This window comes from Pelodiscus sinensis, chromosome 5, assembly GCF_052426305.1.
Source record: "Pelodiscus sinensis isolate ZL-2025 chromosome 5, ASM5242630v1, whole genome shotgun sequence".
Lineage (NCBI taxonomy): Eukaryota > Metazoa > Chordata > Testudines > Trionychidae > Pelodiscus > Pelodiscus sinensis.
The window spans coordinates 41,729,475-41,754,381 of NC_143056.1; the positions used below are offsets into that span (position 1 = coordinate 41,729,475).

The window sequence follows — 24,907 nt, forward strand, 5'->3', positions numbered from 1 at the left end:
TACAGGGTGTCAACGTTTCTAGCCCCCAGGGTGTGCCAGGGAGGAGGTGCCAGGCACACTGGGGCATTGTGGGCAGTGCTAGCTGCTTAGCCTTGTGATCAGGGCCTGAGAGGTGCTGACTGCTTCATACTGGCCATGTTTGAGTCTGCTGCTGGGGCTTGGGGCTTAAGGCTTAATCTTTGTATTCATGCCTGTCAATGTGAAAGAGGATATTTGCATGTATTTGTGTGTATATATAACCACACGTAAGTTGCGGCCCTCAGCACATGCTCAGAGTATCGTTGTGGCCCCTGGGGCTTCTGGAGTAGCGCTGCTCTAGAGGCTGCTAGCACCTTGGAGTTCATAAAAATCCTGGATTGGAAGTTCTATTCTCTGAAAATTGGCCATTAAATACAGGCTTTTTAAGGTTGTTAAGAGAAGTCATTTATGGAAGAAATTTCTTTAATTGGGTGAGTGAATTTAAAATGCTTATACAAATGTGGGTATCTGGTTAAATTTAAATATTGGAGGCAGGTTATATGTAGACTTCCTTTTCTCTTCCTTCCCAGTTCTGCCAGTATTTCTCTGTCCCAATCACTAGCACTCTGTGATGCTGCATTTCTGGGTCCCCTTACAGCAGTGGTCTCCAACCTTTTTAAGCACAAGATAACTTAAGATAACTTTTTGAATTTTAAGTGCAATGTAAGATCTGTCTCAAACCCAAATACCCTTGCCCCATCTCCTTCGTGCCCTTTCTCCCTCCGTCCTCCCTCCCCCATTCTCCCTCCCTTTCTGTAGGCAGGGACAGAGGGTTGGGGTACAGGCTCTAGTTCTGGGCTAAAGGATTTGGAGTGAAAGGGGGTTCTGAGCTGAGCCTGGGGCAGGGAGTTGGGGTGCAGGAGGGGGTTCAGGGTGCAGGCTCTCTAAGGGGGGGGTTGGATCCAGGGGGTTCAGGGCTAGGACGGGGCCTTGAGGTGCAGGAGGGGGTTCATGACTGGGGCAGGGGTTCAGAGCTGGCTCTAGCTGGACATTGCTTACCTCAGGTGGCTCCTGGGTGTTAGTGCGGTGGGGCTAAGGTGTATGCATCACTTTCAGTAGCTGCCAGCAAAATCCCTCCATCCCAAGTCCTGTTGTACTGTTTTACCCTCCCCCTCAGTTCTGTGGAGATAGAATACAGGGGTGGGAACGGGCACCCTGATATCAGTGTCCCTTCCTCTCCCTTCCCTGCTCTGTACCTCAAGTAGGAGGCTCTGGGAATGGGGGGAACTCCTAGGCAAAGGGCAGGAGATGTGCAGCAGTGGTGGGAGGGGCAGCTAAAGTGCTGTGCTTGATAGCCTCTTGGCTCTGGCCATGCCAGTCAGGATCGTCTGTCAGAGGCTCCAAGATCTACCAGTAGATTCCAGTCTACTGGTTGGTGACCACTGCCTTACAGCTTTTCATATATAAAGCCAATGTGTGGCTGGCTACTATATGTTGAGGGACCACATTTCAGTTTATATCATGTATGGATCAGCGCAGTTCCTGAATCTTATTGCAATCTGTCAGTTGCTATAAAGTGGTGAGACTGTAGGCTGCAATAAGATTCCTTAGCATAGTATTGTAATCATTGTCCAGCCTATGGACCAAAACATTAGAATTAAGTACCCTTATCTGCTTTGGCACAGTCTTGTGTGGATGGATTCTTAGATCAGAAATAAAAGCTTCTTTGAACTTTTTCCACCACCACTTTCCAAAATAATTCTTTTTCCTTTGTTTGGTGAGTCTTGCTTCCTGCCGTTTTCTCCATAATTTGTATTCCATGTCTGACTCTCCTTTGTCTCATTGTCCTCATCTTTTGTAACTTCAGTTTCCATGTTATTTACTCCATCTTGAGTGTTTTGGGCTTATTAATCTGGGCTGACTGCTGCATGATTTATTCACATTAACCATCAACTGGATCTCTAAGTGCTATGTTGTATTCTCTTCTTGCCACTCAGCTGCATTGTGGTCTTCTCATTCCACATTAATCTCTCCATCTCTTCTTCCTGCAGCATTTCATCTTCACTGTCACTCAGTCCTGGCTGTTAACGTCTGAATAGGCTGTTGCTCACAGTCGTCTCCTCATTTTACTCTGCTTTGTTCCTTGCTTCTTAGCTTTCTTTTTCCATGCCTCCAACTCCATCATGTCTCATCAGATTTTCTTCCTTATTAACTCTCATGGGGTACGTCTACACTACAGCGCTAATTCGAACTAAGCTAATTCGAACTAACGCGTCTAGAACTAAAAACTAGTTCGAATTAGTGTTTTGCTAATTCGAACTAGCAAGTCCACATTAAGTGGACCCTGAACAGGGCTTAAAGATGGCCGGAAGCAGTGCCGGCAGGGCATCAGAGGAGGACTTAGAGCGTGGAGATGCTGTCTCAGGCTAGCCGAGGGCTGCGCTTAAAGGGTCCCGACCCCCACCCCGGACAGACAGTTCTAAGGGGTGCCCCGCTTGCAAAGCAGTCCTGGCTTGGATTGCCCGGAGTACCCACACTGGGCACATCACGCCACTCGGCCATCAGCCCGGCTGCACTTGCCGCAGGCTGCCATCTGGCGAGAGGGGGTAATCGGGGGGCTGCAGGAGAGCTTCCACCCCCAGAAGCCCGCAGAGCCAGCCCAGTCCTCCCCATCAGGGGCGCGTACCCCATTCCTCCCTCACCTCCTTCCACTTACCCTTCCCTAGCCCCCCTTCTTATTGATGTACAAAATAAAGATAACGTTTCTTCCAACATTGACTCTGTCTTTATTGAACAAAACTGGGGGAGACTGGGAAAAGGAGGTGGGAGAGGGGAAGAGAGAGGCTGGGAGAGGGGAGGGCAACTAACATGATCAGGGGTTGGGAACAGGTCCCAGATGAAGAGAGGCTACAGAGACTGGGACTGTTCAGCTTAGAAAAGAGGAGATGGAGCGGGGACAGGATAGAGGTCTCTAAAAGCAGGGGTTGGGTGGAGAGGGTGCATTCATAAAAGTTCTTCATGAGTTCCCATAAAGAAGGACTAGAGGACACCAAAGGAAAGGAATGGGTAGCAGGCTTCAAACTAGTAAGAGAAAGTTGTTGTTCACAAAGCAAAGAGTCAACCTGTGGAACTCCTTGCTGCAGGAGGCTGTGAAGGCTACAACTAGAACAGAGTTTAAAGGGAAGTGAGATCAAGTCATGGAGGTTGGGTCCATGGAGTAGTCTTAGCCAGGGGGTAGGAGTGGTGTCCCTGCCCAAAGTTTGTGGAAGGCTGGAGAGGGATGGCACGAGACAAATGGCTTGGTCACTGTCTTCGGTCCATCCCCTCCAGGGTCCCTAGGGTTGGCCGCTGTCGGCAGACAGGCTACTGGGCTAGATGGACCTTTGGTCTGACCCAGGACGGCCATTGTAAGCTCAGGGCTCAGGGTCGGGGGTCTCAGTGGACCCCCTTGATTTTCATGCACACCTGCTCCTGGGTGGCCAGGCTGGCAGCTCTCCTGCCCTAGACGGCCACTTTCCTGTGCCTAGTGCGGAGATCGTGGACAAGGTCCACGATGTCCGCACTAGCCCAGGAAGGTGCCCACCTCTTGCGGTCCAGGGCAAGCTCCCGGGAGCCGCCAGCCTGGTCCCGGGAAGAGGGGGTGGGCTGGGGGACATCGGGTGGCTGGCTCGAGTCGTGCCAGGTGCAGGGTCTGCTGGCTGGGTGCTGGCAGGCTTGCACCTGGCATGGGCACCGTAGCCAGCCCATGCCCCTTTAAGGGGTCCGGGGCCAGGAGGGGGGCATAGAGTTTCCCTGGTGTTGGCCAGAGTGGCCACCAGGGAAACCTGGGGAGGGCTAGCCTCCCACTAGTTCGAATTAAGGGGCTACACACCCCTTAATTCGAACTAGTAAGTTCGAACTAGGCTTTTTCCTCGTAAAATGAGGTTTTCCTAGTTCGAACTAAGCGCTCCGCTAGTTCGATTCAAATTCGAACTAGCGGAGCGCTAGTGTAGCGGCTATGAATGTTAGTTCGAACTAACATCCGTTAGTTCGAACTAACATTGTAGTGTAGACATACCCATGTTTCTTCATTTTTTCAGTTTATTTAAAGACAAAATAATCATTTGGGGAGAAATTGCTTCCTCTTCTGTCCTCCTTTGCTCCAATCCCCAGATGAATGTCTCAGGACCATTATCCTTGAATTCATTCTCTCTCTTCTGGCTACTTTGTTCCAGCCATTAAGCATACTCTTGGTTTTTTCCAAACATCAAATGTCTTCACTTTTGTGTCCACCTGCCATTTACCAGCCCATTTCTCTCTTCCCTTTTATTTCCAAGTCTATCTCTTTCTGTTGTCTTAATCTATGTACTATTGTAGTCTTAATCAGGGATGACCAGATCCTGGCTTCTGGTGGAAATCACCGGGTGCATAGCCACAATCACCTTTAACAGAGATGTGGCTTGCAGGAGAATTCAGGTCCTCAAATGCAATGTGTCTAATCTTGTATCATGACAGAGTAATAGCTGTGGGATCTGTAGTCTGACGGCAACCCTTGATATTGGAACCTGGCTGTGAGGTGTAGTTGTGACCTCATTTGTGTGCTCCTGCATTTAATTATGTCATGCTACTGAGGATAAAGGCTGCTTGTTGGAATATCTGTTTCTCTTTTTCTATGCAGACATGCAGAGCCTGGAGAAACTGCTCAAAGATGCTATTGTGCACGGGCAACCTCGCACCCGCAGGCCCTGGAAAAAAATCCTTATTCTCGTGGAGGGAATTTATAGGTATTAGTTACTCTCTACCTTGCCTATGCTCTTCACAAGATCCAGCTGTTAGGGTTTCATTGAGGGACCAGGCATTAGATCTGGTTAATATGAACATGCCTCTCAACTGTCACTCTTGATGAGAGCCTTTGTTGTAGATGTAGGTTCATTTTTTTAAACTTCGCCTTTTTGCCTGTGCTATTGAAATAACAGCCTGCGCTGATGGAAGGTTTCTTATCTCCTAAATACAGCACAAACACTAACTAATTTAAATAAACTATTTACATCAAATATGCTAAACTTTGGAGCAGAGGTTTTGGAATGATTTTATACTCTAGTCCAGCAGTTCTCAAACTTTTTGGGCTCCAGAGCCCTTTACATGCGTAAAAATTTATGCGGAGCCCCAGCGGTCCACTGATTGTATGTGTTGTACCTATCAATGTTTCCAATTTGTCAACCTGGCGGAGCCCCTGGAGATGGCTCTGCAGAGCACAGTTTGAGAAACACTGCTCTAGTCCAATTCCCTTCTCTAGGGCTCTGTTATTGATCATGCTAATAGGAATAGATGGCAATATGTGCAGATCTCATGACTTCTCTGAGGGTATATGGGAGATGTAAATTGGAGCTCAGTTTTCCTTGCACTTGGCTCATGATTTAAGGAGGAGAGGATATTGGGCTGTGATTGAAAGGCATGGTTAAGCCTAGTTAGGTCTTATTTAGGAAACCAACCATGTCAAGCTAGCTGGTGACACTGAGGTTTGTGAGATAGAAAAACAGTATCTGTTATAGATGTTAGCATGTCACAGAATGCATTGGGTTGCTTTTCATCCTTGCTGCTATTTAATCTGTTTAATTTATTATGCTGACTTTGAGAATAAGGGAATTTGGACACTGAATGCAATGCTTGTTTTTAAACGCATATACTTGTAAAAGAAAACTTTCCATTGAGGTGTTATGGTCTGTAGCTAATGCTTCACTGATAATTATATAACTTCTAACAAAGTAAAGAGGAAGAGAGTAGGAAGCCAGTTTAGAGTCTTCTCACAGAACCCCAACTATAAAAACCCCTTAAAGCTAAATCTAACATGTTTTTATCTTTGTTGTCCTTTGACAGCATGGAGGGTTCCATAGTCCGCCTGCCTGAAGTGATTGCCCTCAAGAAGAAATACAAGTCATACCTGTACCTGGATGAGGCTCATAGTATAGGTGCCCTGGGTCCCACTGGACGGGGTGTGGTGGAGTATTTTGGACTCAACCCTGAGGATGTGGATGTTATGATGGGAACATTCACCAAAAGCTTTGGAGCTGCTGGAGGATACATTGGAGGCAAGAAGGTAAAAAAGTGGTGGGGAGACATGGTAGGAAGCATGCTATTCATTTGGGTTTCTGAAAATCAAAAATGTATAAATTACTGTTTAAGTATTTGTGGCCCTTCTAGATTCTGGATCAGAATGAATCACTAGAAGTCTCATTAATTTCAGAGTTAGATTGTTTCTTGAGTTCACTTGGTACACTGGGAACTTAACATGAAAACATAGTGAAGTTACTTGGAATTCTGTGAATTGTGGATGAGTTGAATCCTGGAAAAAGTTCTCCTAAGAACTCCTAATTCCCTTGTGGCCAGAAGGAGTGATGAGCTTAAGATGCTGAAACTGAGGAGGAGGAGTTGTGCAACTCTTTTGCTAATAGCGAACAGGTGTTGTAAGATAGAGATTTTTAACTGCTACCTGTTAATGAAGTTAGCAGTGAGAACTCTGAAGACAAGGGCCTCTTCACTCCTAATTAAGATCTGTGAAGACTTAGCAATACTATTTGACATTTCATCAGTACACAGGCATCTTTTTTTTCTTTCCGTAGTCGTTCCTCTCTGTGCTGTATGTGCCACATTTCTCCTGGGGCACCTAATACCTGTTGGGAAGCCCTGCTCTAGAGCAGTATTCCTCAACTTCTTTTTCGTTTATGGACCCCCAAAACAGTGTTTCTCAACGTTTTTTTATAAAGTATCCCTTTTAAAAAAAATTTAAGTACCCCCAGTATCTACAGTTTTCAGACACACACATTTTTTCTACCATTGCAACACATTTCTTTAAACAACTTAATTGTAGCTAGGTGGGAGATGAAATTTTTGGGTGTAAAAAGTACAAAAATAATAAAGCGCTGTAAAACTTAAAACACAAATTCAGTTTTCTCCAAATTTCAGTTGTTAACATACCCCCCCCTCCCCAGACTTCGCTCAAGTACCCTTAAGGGTACTCATACCACTGGTTGAGAAACACTGCTCTAAAATATTTAGAATAGAGGTGTAGACCCCCTTGGAAATCCTAAAAGTAGTCTGTGGACTTCCAAGCATCCATGGACCATGGATAGAGTCCTGCACGGACGCAAAACTTTTATATGCATCCGATCTGCAAATATGGTCCGTGGCTATAAAGCAGATTTGCAGCCTATAATAACAGGTTAAAAATAGGAATGTTAGCAAATGTGGGGTTTTTTTGTAAACGTGTAACTGCTGAATTTCAACAGTTATATGTTTACACGCAGAGGGGCAGGTGGGAGCTGGCTTTTGACATGACTGAAAATCAAGCTTCCTGCGCAAATCTGCTCCCATCTGTGCCTCCCAAAGAGGCAGCAGCACAGGCGGGGCAGGCAACTCCATGGGAACCCATATGTACAGGGAGCCAGTCTGAAAGCCGGCTTCCTGTGTGTACCGGCTCCTGCCTGCTCCCCTCAACCACCGCACTGCTGCCTCTATTAGAGGCAGCGGAACAGGGCAGCTCCCTTCAAAGACAAGCTCCCGCCTGGCCCTCCTGCACAGCTGCCTCTGTGGGAAGCAGCAGGGGTGGGGGCAGGCAGCTCCATGGGACCTAGCATGTGTGGGGAGCTAACTTAGAATCATAGAATAATAGGACTGGAAGGGACCTCAAGAGGTCATCGAGTCCAGCCCCCCGCCCTCAAGGCAGGACCAAGCTCCGTCTACACCATCCCTGACAGATGTCTATCTAACCTGTTCTTAAATATCTCCAGAGAGGGAGAGTCCACCACCTCCCTTGGCAATTTATTCCAATATTTGACCACCCTGACAGTTAGGAATTTTTTCCTAATGTCCAATCTAAACCTCCCCTGCTGCACTTTAAGCCCATTACTCCTTGTCCTGTCCTCAGAAACCAAGAGGAACAAATTTTCGCCTTCCTCCTTGTGACACCCTTTTAGATATTTGAAAACCGCTATCATGTCCCCCCTTAATCTTCTTTTTTCCAAACTAAACAAGCCCAGTTCATGAAGCCTGGCTTCATAGGTCATGTTCTCTAAACCTTTAATCATTCTTGTCGCTCTTCTCTGTACCCTTTCCAATTTCTCCACATCTTTCTTGAAATGTGGTGCCCAGAACTGGACACAATACTCCAGCTGAGGCCTAACTAGTGCAGAGTAGAGCGGCAGAATGACTTCACGAGTTTTGCTTACAACACACCTGTTGATACAACCTAGAATCATATTTGCTTTTTTTGCAACAGCATCACACTGTTGACTCATATTCAACTTGTGGTCCACTATGACCCCTAGATCCCTTTCCGCCATGCTCCTTCCTAGACAGTCGCTTCCCATCTTGTATGTATGGAACTGATTGTTCCTTCCTAAGTGGAGCACTTTGCATTTCTCTTTATTAAACCTCATCCTGTTTACCTCTGACCATTTCTCTAACTTGCTAAGGTCATTTTGAATTATGTCCCTATCCTCCAAAGAAGTCGCAACCCCACCCAGTTAGGTATCATCTGCAAACTTAATAAGCGTACTCTCTATCCCAGAATTAATTACTTCTATTCTGTTTATAAAGAAAGCACTAACTAATCAATAACTTAAACAAACCTAGTAAATTGGCTTTAGAAGCACCACTTCTTCTCTTAGAATGAATTGTTTCCACTGCATCACTCCTCTTCTTCATAGGAGTTCTCTTTGCAGAAAATCTTATACTACGCCTTCTTAATTGTTTAGGTGTAGTTGCCACAGACACCTGAAGTTCCTGGTTAATATGAAAAGATTCAGGTGTTCTGACTCCAGTAAAATTTACTCTCTCATTTTCATTAAGTTCCGTTGCAGCAGTACCCTTCTTTGAAGTAGGAGATGGTGTGCTAATGTGAGAAATTGAGAAACGTCCTTTTGTAAATGGTATAGTTGATGAGGAATTTGCAATAGGGTTAGGTGAAATTTTTTTAAGGATGGGCGGCGAGGCGGCCGGGGACCTGTGGGCGGGCGGCGAGGCGGCCGGGGACGTACGTGTACGTACGTACGTACGTACACACACACACACACACACCCACCCACCCACCCCTGTAATTTCCACTCCAGTTCATCTGATTAAGTGGGTTTTACCCACAAAAGCTTGTACCCTAATAAATCTGTCTCTAATGTGCTACAAGACTTTGTTGTGTTAGTTGTAGTAGTTAGTTACAAATGTCTTAAGAAGCTTTTTATGAGTTTCCCAGACTTTTCCAGGTGACTTGCAGAGTATGTATGTGAAATGTGTGGTTCTACCAATTTATAAGGTGGTCATGGTGATACAAGAACCTAGAGCTTTAAGCTGACAGAGGGGGGTATCTGAAAACCACCTGTGTTCATTTTGTCAGGAGCTGATTGACTACCTCCGTACACATTCTCATAGCGCAGTCTATGCCACTTCACTGTCACCGCCTGTCATAGAGCAAATCCTCGCCTCCATGAAGTGCATTATGGGTGAAGATGGTACAACTTTTGGTAAGTCTTTTCTGTTGGTTAAATGCTTTCAATACTGGAGGGGGCGGGTCCTGTGACTGTTGGAAGCTGAAGCTTTTCATAGCTTTGGCGCTGGTAATTGCGCTTGCTGCCAGTCATGTTAATATGTATTTTGGTAACCCTAAACAATAAGCAAGTTATTCACTGATTAGTTGTAGCATCCTTACTTTCTAAAGCTCTGCCAGTTGTCTACAAGGTAATTCTAACAAAAGGTAGGGCAGGTTAATCTTACCTGAAAGGTTAAACTGACATTTTGTACTGAATTTTCTGTTCTGTATTGACGTACATCTGTCTCAAAAAAAGGCAAATTTAAACACATTATATCTCCCTCCTTCAAGTGACCTGTCCCTAGGAGTGACCTGTCCCTTTGCAATACTGGGACCCTTAGAGAAAGATGCAGTACTTGAGTTTTTCAGAGTCATTGGAAATATTTAGCAGCTGAGCTACAATAATTAGAATTTGTATCACTCCAGATTAAGACATTTGTTCAAAACAGACTTGAAGCTGGGTCAAGCAGCTTTTTATTTACAATATAACATGTTTGTTGTTCATCAGCCTTTTTAAAAATTGAAGTTGCTGCATTTCACGCAGCCTCCAGGTCATTTGCAGTCAAAACACCTTTTTTTGAATTCTAAAACAAACACAAATATATTGGATCATAGTTTTTTGAGCTTTTGGCCACAAGATGGTAGTATGCACTGAAGAATTGTATTTGTTCTGTAACTGTGATGAGAAAACAACAAGGAGTATGGCAGCTCCTTTAAAACTAACTATTTTATTATGGCATAATCCTTTGTGAGTTGCAATTCACTTTGTCAGAGGCATGAAGTAAAAGATACAGAGAGAGGAGTGATGCAGCAGGACTTATTCAAAGTGGACATGGATAAGATGATGAAAATACCTAGTATGGAAAACTATTTATTGAAATGAGAGAGCCATTCCCAGTCCCTGTTGACACCCATTCTTAAGATGTCAAATTTGCATATGAATTCCACCTCAGCAGTTTCACACTGCAGTCTGTTTTTTTTTTTTGCTTGAGAATGAGTATTTTTGCTTGAGAATGGTAACTTTCAAATCTGTAACTTCGTGTCCATGGAGGTTAAAATGTTCTCCCACTGATTTTTGTATGTTGCCATGCTTAATGTCTGATTTGTGACCATTTAGTCTGTGTGTAGACACAGTGCAGTTTGGCCAGTGTAGAGGGGCAGAGGGGCTTTTCTGGCACGTGATGGCATAAATCACATTAGTAAATGTGCTGGTGAACACGCCTTTGGTGGTATGGCTGATGTGAAAGTTTCCATTCTCAAACAAAAAACTTCAAAAACAGACTGCGATGTGGAACTACTGTGCTGGAATTCATATGCAAATTTGACTCCATCAAAGAATGGGTTTGAATAGTGACTGGGAATGGCACTCTGATTATAAAAAATCATTTTCACCTTTAATTAGTCTCATCTTCATATCTATAGCCTCCCCAATTGAATTAGCTTTGCTGTAACACTTCCATGTCTGTATCCCTGTGTAGGGATCGCGCCTCCCCCGTGACCTCCTGTCACCTTTGCCACCTCACTCACCATCCCCCGGCCCGTTCCTCCTGACCAGGGGGCTCGCTTGGGCCCCCCTCACACCCCGCTTGGGGTGAGCCAGTGAAGAGGACTGAGCCCACCCTCTCTCCAGGCCCCAGCCCAGGGCCCTAAGGTGGGGGGAAAATATCCGTTCTCCCCTCACCTGGCTGATGGGGCTAGGTGCCGCAACTCATCAGCCTGCAGGCGATTCTACTTGCGCCAGCCCTGGGCTGCTTCCTCACCCCTGCTCACCCAAGCTGCTTGTCTGCCTTTTCCCCGAGGCCCCGGAGACCCTTCATCTGCTCCTCCGGTTGACCTCCTCCGCCCAAGTGCCCCTGCTGCCTTTATGTTGCCTGGGGAGCTGCCCCTCCCACCACGGGGCTCATCCACCCCCTCCTCCCCAGCACACCTGCGTTGGCTTCTCTCCTGCCTACTCTTTCCCCGCCCCACGGGCCCCGCCCCCTGTGTCTCCTACAGCGCTGGCGTCCGCGTTCCTTGGGGCTTCTTCCCCCGGTGCGTCAGCTGGAGTGCCAGCCAAACCGCTGGCCGTGCGGCACTCTCCAGCTGCCATTGCTGTCTCTCTCAAGGCGGGGGAAACCGGTCCGTCACTCTCCACCCCCTGGGTTGCGCCACCCTGTCACAATCCCTGTTATCTGTTTCTTTTTCTTTCGTTTGTTGCAAATCACACAAGCTTAAGTCTTTAGTTACTTTTTAAGGTGCTACCAGACTCCTTATTTTGCCTAAAGAGACTGACATGAATATATCTCTGAAACTTGTCATCAGTGAGAGAGAAGGTCGGTGAGATCATATCTTTAATGGACCAACTTCTGTTGGTGAAAGCGACAAGATGATCTTGAAAGCTTGTCTTTCACCAACAGAAGTTAATTCAATAAAAGTATTAGTGCACTCACCTTATCTGTCTCAAATCCTGGGACCAAAAGTCTACAACAAAACTGCAAGCAATATTAACATTAAGGCCATCAGACTAGTTGACTTAACAGAACCCTTTTGATGAAAGAATGTTGGACACGACACTGTAATTTTTCTGCTTACCTTAAATCAGGAATAATCTTAACTTGTTTATAGTATTATAGTAAAGTAAAATAAATGTTGTTTGTTGCTTTGGTGGTAGCTCTGGAAGCAAAAGTAGCTCATCACCGAGGCAAAGAGGAAAGCAATGCTATCTGTAGTTACATCACGTGTGAGTGCTTTTAAGGGTACACTGCAAAGAAAAACCTGTGGTGCCAAGTCTCAGGGCACATCTACACAGCAGGGCTAAAATCAAAATAACTCAACTCAATTGAGCTACACAACTCAAGCTATGTCAATTGCATAGCTTAAGTCAAAATAGCTTATTTCGGCTTTTGGCGCTGTGTACACAGCAGGAAGTCCAAGGTAGAGCATTCTTCTTCTGACTTCCCTTACTCCTTGTAAAATGAGGGTTACAGGAATTGGAGTAAGAAGTCCTCCAGCTCGACGTTATTTTGACTTTGTCAAAATAGTCCGCATCTACACAACAAGCAGTTACGTTATTTTGGAATAACATCAGTTATTCTGAAATAACGCTGCTGTGTAGATGTACCCTGAGAGGCTTGGATCAATTGACTCACATTCACAGGGCCTGAGCTGCAGGACTAAAAATAGCAGGGTGTAGACTGTTTGGACTCAGGCTGGAGCCCAGGCTCTGGGTACTAATGTTCTGCACTAAAATCCCTCCTTTCTTGCTTTCTAGGAACAGGTGTTTACCCCACAGTCAGTTACTGATTTATACATCTCTGGCAAAGAGTTGAGTCTTGCATCCTTTCCTAAAGCTGACACTGTCAGAACCAGTTTGGCTGATCATTTCCCAATATAAGAGTTGATCTTGTCAAGCACTGCTTCTGTTAGTTTACAGCAAAACCTTGTCATTTGTGGTGGATGCATTTCTGCTACCACGTCAAATAGTGACATTTGGGAATAATGGGGGTGGCAGCTCCCGACCGCATGGGGAAACTGGGAACTACAGGGAACTCACCATGAAGGCCCTGAGTGATGCTGCCATCTGGCAACAGCGCACCCACCCAATCCTTCAAGGATGCAACCCTGTGTCTCCTCCCAGTTGGGGTATGGAGTGTAATGGGTGGGGAACAGGAGAGACCCACAAATATGTGAAATCGCAAGTCAATGAATTGCGAGGGTCTACTGTACTTCTGATATCTGCTCTGTTGAACCAAGTGAAGACTGAAGAAAATGTAACTAATTGGGAGTTTCACATAAATAGTTAAAGTGAGCATGCATTACTGCAGTTTAAGGTGGCTTGTAGCAGGACTGGCATTTTTAGTAAGTCTTCTATATGACTGAAGAAAAACTGTAAGACTTTGAGAGCTAGTATGTGATATCAGATGTCATGTACTTTAAGACATTTTCATGTGAATGTAAGTGCTCTTCAGAATTGTTGGATTTGACAATCCTGGAAAGCTGAAGTCCACTGTTCATCTAGACTCAAGTAAGTAGATCACTGCAGGCTCCTCTCTCCTGAAAAATATCATTAGATTATTTAAAGAGGTTTTTTTGACTTGTTCCCATCAGGGTAATTCTTTCTGGGATGATGACTGCTTGAAATGATTCTTTTCAAATTATTCAGTGCAACACTATAATATAAGACACTAATTCAACATTTCTTTATATGTGGTTTTTAAAGTCACTGCTGCTTCACAGTCCTGTTCCTTGGAGAAAGCTGGTAAAACTCTATTGTGTAGACTGAAATGCACCTCAGTATAATGTTAAGGAACTGTTCGCACCTATAACACAAGCACTAAGGACATGGCAACAGTGTCCAACATTTGGGAAGTAGAATTATGCGAGATACAGGAATAGTGGCACTAATGATGAGTGGTAACTGTGGAAGGGAAATAGGTAGACCGATTATGTGCTATACGTACTGGGTTGCTATTGAATATCTCTGAAATCAAGAATAATACATAGTGCTTTATGAATATTCTTTCACTGTCCTATAGGCAGTTAATTAAGATTTATTTACAAATGGGCAAAACTGAGTCAGGCAAGGGCTTTGTCAAAGCCACAAAAGGAGCTGATAGTTGAATTTCTGTGTTCTTGCTCTGGGCTCTGATCAACATAAAGGCAGTAATCACTTAGGGTATGTCTACACTACCACCCTAGTTTGAACTAGGGTGGTAATGTAGGCAACCGGAGTTGCAAATGAAGCCCGGGATTTGAATTTCCCGGGCTTCATTTGCATAAAGCCGGGCGCCGCCATTTTTAAATGTCCGCTAGTGCGGACTCCGTGCCGCGCAGCTACACGCAGCACGGACTAGGCTTCCTAGGTAGTTCGGACTAGGTTTCACGAGGAGTAACGGTAGTTCGGTCTAGGAAGCCTAGTCCGAACTACCTTGTCCGTGCCGCGTGTAGCCGCGGGCACGGAGTCCGCTCTAGCGGACATTTAAAAATGGCGGCACCCGGCTTTATGCAAATGAAGCCCGAGAAATTCAAATCCCGGGCTTCATTTGCAACTCCGGTTGCCTACATTACCACCCTAGTTCGAACTAGGGTGGTAGTGTAGAAATACCCTCAGTGTTCACTAAGAACAGTCTTTCTGGCTTTGTCACCCGTGGGCTTCTGCTCAACATGTCACAAAGGATGATGGCTTTTAAGGAACATCAAAAAAGTCTTAGTATATCAGTGATGGCCTCGTGGTGAGGAATAAGCAGTAGAAGCAGATGGACTATGAAGCACAAAAGAGCCTGTTTTTAGGTACTGTTCCCTGTTGGATAGAATGTTAGGCAATAGTAAGAAAGAAACAGAGTTTTCTTCACAAAAGTATTTCTCAATTTCATCAGGCATCAGGGTAGGGAGTTGTTGTTGGGGAGGGGAGTCTCCAAACTTGCAACACCATATATTGCTGCTGCTACTACAATGGAAATTCAACTGCAGTGGAGTAAATGTTCCCTTTGAGGTTTTTCCAGCAGGCTGTCACTAGTGAATAGGATGTTAGTAAGTAGACACCCTAGATAAAATACACATGGAAACCAGCATGGCCATTTGCATAGTTCAGGCAGGAGATGAATGCAGGCTGACTAGATTTAATTAAGTGACAGCACGTGAATATGCAGCCTAGATTGGAATAGCAGCTTTCCTTTTTACTTCTCATTGTCTGTCTGAGCTAATCGGTCAGTGCTAACTATTTATTGCCTGCTGGCATTCAAAATAGGTGTCCACATGGTGCTGTCCAAAGCAGCCCATATGTCTTTAAAAACATCATGCATCTGTGTAAGTAGAGGGTATAGTTTCCTCTAAGGTGTGCATCTGTGCACAAAGAATTCTAGGCCTACCCACCTCCTTTGCAGAACCGCAAAGCAGCACTCATCACTCACTTTCCTGCTGGAAGTGGCATGATGGTGGGCGCTTACTCGGCGGATGCCACATGGCCCTGCTGCTCCAGTGTGTTCTGGTTGGAGCCAGGGCATGGTGAAGTTTTGGCGGGCAGCTGGAGCCAGGGCCATGGTGAGGCTGTCCCTACTGGGGTAGCTTCACCACAACCCCGGTTCCAGCTACGGTGGATGCCACATGGCTAGGCTGGCGAGGCCGCATGGCGGGGAGCTGCCTCAGTATGCTCTGACTAGAGCAGGGATGCAATGAGGCTGTCCATGTTGAGGCAGATATAGAGTACAATTTCTCAACCAGTTGTACTTGTACTCGTAGGGGTATGCGAGAGAAGTCTGGGGGGTACCTCAGCACAAGTGACATTTGGCAAAAAATGTCCAGGATTTTGCCCTGCAGAGAGGATCAGGAAGGGGGCAGCACCATGTGCCTGTCAAATTGAACATTCGGAGCCACGTGCACAGACATTAACAGCCACTGTGCACATGTTCCTGGCAGGAAAATCATGTGGCTGCAGTGGCGGCTCCAGTAAAACCCAGGGCAGTTCCAAGTTGGGGGGCAGGTTGGGCAGAGAGGAAAAAAAATCATTTCCACAGCTGCCTCTCCTAGTTTTTCCTCTCCGGCTGCCTCCCCAGGATGCTCCAGCGGGGAGGGCAGCTGAACCTGAAGACGTGCATTACCCCCACCCCCGCCAGCAGCTCAGTACAACGCATCCCCCTTTCCCATAGTGCTACAGAAAGTAGCTAAAAGGCAGTGAAGCGGCACAATAAGCTTCCACATCAGTGGCGTAGTGGAGGGGGGGCCATTGCCCCTGGGCACCATGCTAGGGGGGCACTTGGCTGGAGTGGGACTGTACAGCTCCATGCAGCGAGCTTGGCACTGGCAGGCTACTTCCTCTCTGCAGACAAGCCACCAAGGCTGGGTGGTGGAAGCGGGCACTTCAAAGGTAGGGTTACCATATGTCCGGTGCCTAGCTCTGGGGGAGGGGAGAGCATTGGGTTAGAGTGGGGGAGACTGGAGTTGCCTGGCTGTGGGGGGAAGGGTGGGTGTACTGGTTTAGAGCAGGGGGCTGGGGGCACCTGGCTCGGGGAGCAAGATGGGTACATTGGGTTAGAGCAGGGGGGCTAGGAGTGCCTGGCTCTGGGGGGGTGCTTATAATTTTTTTTAAAGGGCTACTTTTTAAAAAAGGTTGAGAAATACTGATCTAGATGATGGGGATGGAGTTCTTTTTGTGTCCTTTCCATCCAAGGTAAATTACCTTTCCTTGAGTTTCCTCCATAAAACTTAATATGCTCAGAAGGAGCTGTGGCTTTACTTAAGCTCCTTAGTGGTCATAAGCTGAAAACAATTATCTTCTCCTAGTAGGCTGTGTATGTGTTTTGCATATAAAAAGACACCAAATAGCTACTCAAATTTTGCAGTATTAATTTTATATATTTGATTTCATATTATTTAAAGTCATGCACCTTGTTGTTTATCCCTTGTTTTAGTATTCTTTCTTCCATAACATTTAAAAACATATAAAAGATATTTGTTAGTAACTGGGGGGTGCCACAGTGGCACACATCCAAACAAGAGCACATGACCTCAATATTGGTGCACAAGACACAACTCACTCCGCTCATGGATGGAAAATCTTACAGGGAATGCTGCTGGAGGGGTAGGCTGGAAAACCTGGCCATTCCAGCTCTCTGTCTGAACTATGTTTCTGTTTTTGGGCAGCTGCTGCCACTTCTGCTGCTGGTCTTAGCAGGCGCTCCTCAAAATCATTCTCTGCAGCAATATAATCTTGAGTCCCTGCCATGCTAACCTGAGTGTCCACCACTCCAAGGGACACAGTCTTATAGTCTTGAAATTGATCCTATGAATTTCCTTTCTGGAGCCTTTGAATGTTTCCACAAAATGAACAGGAGCTAAGAAGGGAACATCGGCATCTTTGCAATAGCAAGGAGGCTAATGCTTGCTAGATTCCTGAAGAATAACTGTGTGCTGCCTTCTTCCATTGCTTTTGCAGTCTCTATTGGAGATATTACTAACAGTCAACATCATTGGCATAGCATGTCTGATTCACACCTCAGAAGAGATTTCCTTTCCGTATAATATGAAATAGTCTCTATAAACACAGTCTGGTACAAATTGTGATTTTTTTTTTTAACCTTTTAGACTGAACAATTTGAACTTTTGTTTTTTCAGCTAACATGGGGCTCCGGAATATGAAATAATTCATTGAGCCTTGTTAACATCAAATCTGATTAAATTACTCTTGTTACCAACTAGGCAGTCATTCACAAAAAAGGAAACTAGCAAAGCAAAGAGCTCTGAAATGAAGTTATAGGAGGAGAAATTTTAAGATAGATATTAAGAGCATTTAGGAAATGGAAAAAAGATTTGCGGGGGGGAATTGAGGTTTTGTCCTTTTGAAGTTGCAAATACAGGATACAAAAGATACTCATGGCAATGGTGTAGTGAAGGGTCCTGTGTGTAATATTCAAACTAGACTGGATAACTGAGGGGGCAGCCATTTCTGGACTTTGTGATTCTGCAGTGAAGAGTTTTACGAACAGATTTCAGCTGAATGGTGATAGAATTGAAGTGTAGGGAAAATCTACAAGAATTTTCCTTAGCAAGAGAGCTCATTTAAAAAAGGAAGATATTCATTAAGGCTACGTCTACAATGCGGAGCGATTTCAGGGTACTGGAAGTATCCTGAAATAGCTATTCCGTGTCTTTTTAAAGCAGCCAATTATTTCAAAATAGATTTCAAAATAACAGGTGCACTATTCTGGTATTCCTGTAACCCTCATTTCATAAGGGTTAAGGGACATTTTGAAATAAGCTATGCAGTTTGCATAGTGCAAATTACGTAGCTTATTTCAAAGTAAGGGTGCAGTATAGACGCACCCTAAAGGGCAATTAAGCAAGTATGCCCAAATACTTCTGAGCATAAATAAATATTACTGGAAATGGAAACACATCCTGCCTTCCAAAAATATCCCAGAAACTTTTAATAGTTAAACTTCTAAAATCTGTACTAAAGCTGTGACTGTTGCTTTTTAACTGCTTATGTTTTTTTTCTTTTACTCGGTCAAGGGAAAGTGGAAGGTCGAGAAGGAAAATCAGCAAGATAATTACTTCAGAATTTGGTTTCTTCCCATGGGGCATTCTTGAGCAATTCTTAACACTGACGCGTTTGTCTAAGTTGGTGATGCACATGGGAGGTGGGTGAAAGCCTGGCTTGGGGAGTCAAGCCCCAGCCCCACCCCTTCCATACCCACCAGAGCTACTGGCACCATCTTACACCCCCAGTTCCTCCACTATGGTGCTGCCCCCTCCACCAAAGTCTATTGCATACCCCTCTCCCAGTGCCAGGCAGCTGCCAGTCCCGGTTATACTCCTCCCAGTTCCTAAAGCAAATCCCACCCCCACCCGCCTTCGTCCCAGGAGCAACCAGGCAGATGCGTGGCCCTGGCCCCAGCTCTGGCCCCAGGAGCAGCCATGTGGATAAGGAGTAAGCTTTGGCCCAGGTCCTAGGAGCAAGCCCTGGTCCTGGGAGTAGATGGGTGGTCTTGGTCCTGACCCCATGAACAACTGTGTAGTCCCAGTCTCAGCAGTGGCCACAGGAGCAACCGTGCATCCTTGGCCCCAGTTCCCCCACAGCAGCCAGGCAGCTAAACTGCAGCCCCAGCCTTCACAGAGCTGGAGTGTGGTGGGTGAGATCACCCTGGTCTTTTGGGGAAGGCCATGCCTTCCCTTGCCTATATTACTCACCACCCATGGTGATACCCTCTCTAGATATGGTAGCTTTCTATTTCCTGTGCTCAAACAGTAAATGCTTTCTTTTCACTTGTTAGGTCAGGACTGAAAATAACATGATGTGCTCTGTGCTAAGGGTGCAGAATAGGATTTGGAAGATGGTTTAAAAGAAGTAAACTTTAGTAGCCTGATCTGTAAGGGCACAGGTAGTCTTTATTTCAATGTACCTATTTAAGGTCAACCCTATATCTCCTCCCATAAGTTGACCTCACTACCTGTGTCAACGTAGAAACCATCATGCCTTATTTCCCTCAGCATTTTACATGGCACAGCTATCTTAAGAAGACTGTTTTGCTGTAAAAATGCACTTTTTTTGCAGTGAAGAAGTAGCCTTAGACTAGCTAAACTAAGATAAAACTACCTTGTGCCTGGTCTCCGGTAGGTTTTTACAAGCTAGCTGTCTTTTAATTAAAAAAAAAAAAGGCAAATTTTTCTTAGCAGAGGTGAGCCCTACATATGCACGCACTGCTATAATAATGCAAAATACAACGTAAGGAGCAGCCCCACAAACAACATTTGGTACTGCATTAAAGTGGCTTCCAGCCCCGTGTTTATAACCTGCTAAAAATATACCTTGTCTGCAACTTCAAGACTTGGGCAATCTCTCTATAGTTCAAACTGAAGCAGTGTCTGCTATTGCAGGTGAAGGGGGAATAAAAAGTTCTTGTGCAGGCAGAATTTGAAAACATTCAATTAGCATTAAACTCCAGCTCATTTGAATTTTCCCCAATAATGGACTTGTTAATGAGGTGTTGAGTTATCACCTTAGGAATCCTGGGACCAGTCAAAACTAATTTGAGCAAAGTGAAAACTTTTTTTTGTTGCAACCCTTGAGAATCTCAAGCTGGGCTGGGAAACTGGTGGAGAAACAAATACTTTGGGGGTCATAAAGAGTTTCCTGCTTCTCCTCAGGGTACTGTCAGCTATAAACATCACTCACTGTTTGTGCCTTCAGCAGGGGGTCTTTTAAATCCTGTGAGCTGCTGCATCCCTAACACACAGTCCCCCTCCCCCCAGAGCACAGTCAGACTCCAGGAAAACTGTTTTAACCTGGGTGGGGAAATCTTTTGGCCCTGTGAGGAATGTTTGTTTAGAAACTTGTATTGTTTGTTTAGAACTTGTATTGTTATCTTTTCTTTGATGCTGAGTTTAGTGGGTCAGGGTGTCAGCACTTTCTAGTATGATTTCCTTGACTTTTAATCAACAGTGTGGTGTTTTGTAGTGCTGATAAAAACTTTATAGTACACTACTTCAGGTCACAAACGATACCTGTGTGTACACTCCCCTTGTTTCTAGCATAGCAACTCTTGCTATTTGTATATTGTCTTAGGCTTACATAGTTACAAAATTTGAATTGTTATACCAGGACATGGTTAAGAAACCTGAATCTTAAGCTAGCTTTGTTTTCATCTCTCTTTATTTGTCTTCATCAATTTAGAGAGTAAATAAAATGACTAAATTATTTTTGGCTCTCAATAAATAGTACATGTATAGCACTCTCTATTTACATAATGCTTCTAGAACACTAATCCTCAAACCTTGGGAGGGAAGTAGTATTTCTATTGTGGAAAGCCCATGTCTTGCTAGTTCCAATTTTTTGTTACAATTAAAATGATACTGATTTGATTTGGGGTTTATCAGGTGAAGCATTTGAACAGGAATGATTGACTGCTAGCAGATGAGATGGCAGAAAAAAGTTCTAGGCTAGGGCGGGGCAGTATGGAATTTTGTTCTTATTTTAAGCACAAGAATAGGAGTTACTAGATTAGAGGGTCTCAAACTTCTTATATAATCTTATTTGTAGAGCCCTACCAAATTCATGACTGTGAAATACGGTCTTGTCTCTCCCTCCCCTTGAAATGTGCTCTTTTGTGTGCTTTTACACAATACTTTATAGATTTAACCAGCGAAACTAGCATTTCTCAAATTGAGGGTCCTGACCCAAAAGGGAGCTCTAGAGGGGTTGCAGTATTGCCACATTTATTTCTGTGCCTCCTTAAGAGCTGGGTGGTCAGAAAGTGACAGCTGTTTTCTGGGTGCCCAGCTCTGAAGGCTGCGCCACCGCCAGCAGCAATGTAAAAGTAAGGGTAGCAGTAACGTAAACCCCCCAGAGTAACTTTGAGACCCCTCCAACTCCTTTTTTGGGTAAGGACCCCAACACTGACATTTCAGATTTAAACAGCTGAAATCATGATATTTACTATTTTTTTAAAATCCTAGGACCATGAAATTGACCAAAATGAACCCTGAATTTCGTAGGGCCCTACTTATTTGTATTATTGTAGAGGCTAGGAATCTGTCTTAGACCATGACCCTGTTGTGTGTTGTGCTGTACGAATACAGAACAAAATGAAAGTTTCTTCTTCCAAGAGTACAAGCAAAGTAGAAGACGAGGCAAGAGATGGTTATAGAGATACAGGGAAGTACAATGAAACTGTTTAATAAGTGGATGATAAATCTTTGAACAATGGGTCGATTGGAGATAGGGCATGAATATTCTCATGGATATGACCCCTTTCTCCATCAAACACTATCTCTGTAGCAACAACAGCAGTTGTTCACATGATAAAACCGAATTAGGCACTGTTGCAATATAAGAAGTTAATACTTTTCTAAATGGTATGACATGTAGCAAAGGGCAGTCCTTGTCCCAGAGTGCTTAAAATCTAAACAGTGGTCCTAGTTTCTAGTAGCAGCTGGAGGGAAGAGCTGACTTCATATGACCAAATACCATCCTCTGCTCTACAGATTTTTTGTACTTGTTCTGGAAAAACTAATGTAAGTAGTGACAGGCACCAGTATAAACCACCCTGGTGCAAGTCACTCCTTTACCTTGGTACAACTATACCTAGCTGTGAAATTCCCTAGTGTGGACAAGGCTGAATCTCTCTCATGAGTGGTACCTAAATGTTTACAGAATTTTTTTTGAAAGAAAACACTGTTCCTTATGTTGTGTGTTTTTTGGGGGGAAGCAGAGAGCTTTTTTCAAGCATGCACAAGAAGTCATTTTTCTTTTAAAGCTTTGAAAATATTTAGTACTAGAAGATTTAACTGGTGTTGGGTTCTTAACTCAGTTTTTGTTTCTTGGAAAATAGAATAAAAATGTACATGCTTCATTTAAATCATTGCTCTGGGGTGGGATTGGGGATGAGAAGTTCAGTATACAGGTTTCCCTGGGAAAGAGGACTACCCCAGCCCTCTCTCATGGCAGCAGGTTGGGGCCAGGTGAGAAGCATCTCCGTATGGCTGATGCAGCTCTAGTGGGTGTAAACAGAGGAGGCTGCATTGCATGCCTGAAGGCTGGGGCAGACCTGGTTCATCTGCCCCCTGCACTCCCCAGCCAGAGTGAGGAACACAGCAAACTATGCACTTTCCCCATGGTCTGTGATGATGGGGAACAGCCAGCAATGTTCCCATATAAATCGGCAACCTGGGAGAGGGAAGAACTTAAGACCCTCCACCTCTCCTAAAGGGCATCTGGGGGTGGAAAGCTTGGGGTTGGGACAGTCCTGGAGGAGGAGGGGGCACTCCCAGCCAGCCTTTTCACCTGCCCAGTGATTGTCTCTTTTCTATATGGCTCTGTGTGAGAGAAGCAATCTCATTCCAGGCATGTCTCATTTTCTTGGCAGAACCATACCTTTACCTTGGTTTATTTCAGTGGTGCGCAACCTTTTTGCACTCTCAATCCCTGGGAAAATTTAGGTTGAGTTAAAAGCCTTTAAATGCCACTCCATTCGCCTGCTGTTCCCCCCACCCCTGCTGCATGTATGTCAGGCACCCAAGCCGGGAAAAGAAAATACTATCTGGCCTGAATCACAGCGCTGCAACCTCTCTTCTCCCTCTCTCTCTCCTCCCCCCCCCCCTCCCCCAAAGACAGCCGCAACTCCCAAGGGGGTCGCAATCCATAGGTTGGGCACCACTGGTTTATTTTATGATAAGAGGAAGCTATATACTGAATTTGGTGGGCCTAGTTCTTGTGAACTTATTCATAAGTGCCTCCTCCATGGAAAAATACACTTACAGAATCAAGCAGTTTTCTAACCTTGCCAACAGATCTTAATTTTTCTTATTACCATAGAAGTAATACCTGTGGAATACAAAGTTAAAATAGATATTTCAAAATTGGTTATGACTGTTTCTCTTGCCCTTCCCCTCTCATTCATGTTTGTTATACTAACTGTCTGATTCTGGGTCTAGAAATGATATGCTGGTAAAGCTATACTGGTGAATCTTTCTAGTGGGTATGTAGCATGTACAAGCAAGTGTTTTTGCCATCATAGTTTATCCCAGCTCCCCAAATGAAATAAGGTTATGTTTACATTACAAGCACTGCAGCTATGCTTTGGTAGTGCAGACACTCCTAAATTGAAGAATTGTTTTTCTGGTAAATTAGTTAATCTACCCCTTGGAGGCAGTAGCTAATTGACTGAAAAATTCTTCAGTTGACTTACCTGTATCTACAGTGGGGGTTAGGTCAACCTAAGTATGGCATTTGGGGGAGAATTTTTTTCACTGCCTTGTCTGACATAGCGACTTTGATCCAATTTTTCACTTACAGACAGAAGTCCAGATTATGCTGGCATATCTTGTTGGTATAACTGCAGTTACACTAGGACTCTTCATGATACCATCTGCATGTTTTGTTAGTCTTTAATGTACTACTAGACTATTCATTGTTTAAGTTTTTCATAGCTCTCTTGGTTGGGATGTGTTTTTTTTTTTTTTGTTAATTTTTTTATAAATCTAAGCAACCTAGGTATGCTGCTAACTTTAAGTGTACCAAAGGCCTTGATTTGATGGGAAAAATCTGAAGCAAAGGGGTCCACCAAACCCAGACGTAGGTAAGATCCTGTGACATTGAGTACGATAAATAATACTGGATATTATAGAAGTCTCTGAACTATGTCTCTCTTGTGCCATTCTACCAAGACATAATGCTTGTAGTCAAATATGCTAGGAAAAAGTATTCAGAAGTCTGATTGAGACATTGCACTAGCGCTTCTACAATCTCATCAGCTTTTAAAGGCTTTTAACTCTGTTCATCTTGCTGTGTAACCAACTGTGTAGCCAACCTTCTCCCACTGATCCTTAAGGCACTCAAACATATTATCAGCTTCAGAAATAAGTGTCATTATCAGCCATTTGAGAGGCAGGACTATGGAGTAACTCACTACCTCTGTCAAAGACTATGCAGTGTGTCACATTCAGGGCAGTTACACTCACATTCCCCGTTTGTGGTCCTGCAAGAGCACGAACTCTAGACTTCTCCCACCCTTTATGACCAGGGTATTTCCAAGCTGAATAATTCCCTCACTGCATTGGCCCAGGAAAAGGAGGCTTCTTAAACTGACGTCTGCCTTCTCTTCAGAAATAGCTAATTGGTAGATTACCTGCAGTAATTAACTAACAGCTCTTTCTAAATAAGCATGTTTTATTCTTAAGGTAAAAACAATATAAAAAAGCAGTGAAAGAACCTATCCATATGCTAGGAGGTCACTTCAGAAATGTTTTAAGTGGCCCTGGGTCACCCCAGAAGGGGCAGAGCCTCCGGTGGAAGGAGCAGGGCCATGATACTTCCCTGCTTCCCCACCCACAGATCATGATTGGTCTGGTGGTTGGGGAGCGTGTGAAGTCTTTGCCCCCTCCCCAGAGGTTCCCGCTAGGTGCCCGTGCCCCTGGTAGTGG

At 44.6% G+C, this 24,907-nt stretch overlaps 1 protein-coding gene across 2 annotated transcripts in view; it reads left to right on the forward strand.

Moving 5' to 3' along the window:
• Positions 1-24,907, forward strand: part of SPTLC2 (serine palmitoyltransferase long chain base subunit 2) — a 164,092-nt gene that overhangs the window by 81,165 nt on the left and 58,020 nt on the right. For both annotated transcript variants that reach the window (XM_075926793.2, XM_075926794.2), the window contains exons 7-9: positions 4,616-4,721; positions 5,815-6,034; positions 9,323-9,449. In XM_075926793.2, coding sequence (XP_075782908.2) covers positions 4,616-4,721; positions 5,815-6,034; positions 9,323-9,449 — 453 coding nt within the window. The remainder of the gene's footprint in view (positions 1-4,615; positions 4,722-5,814; positions 6,035-9,322; positions 9,450-24,907) is intronic.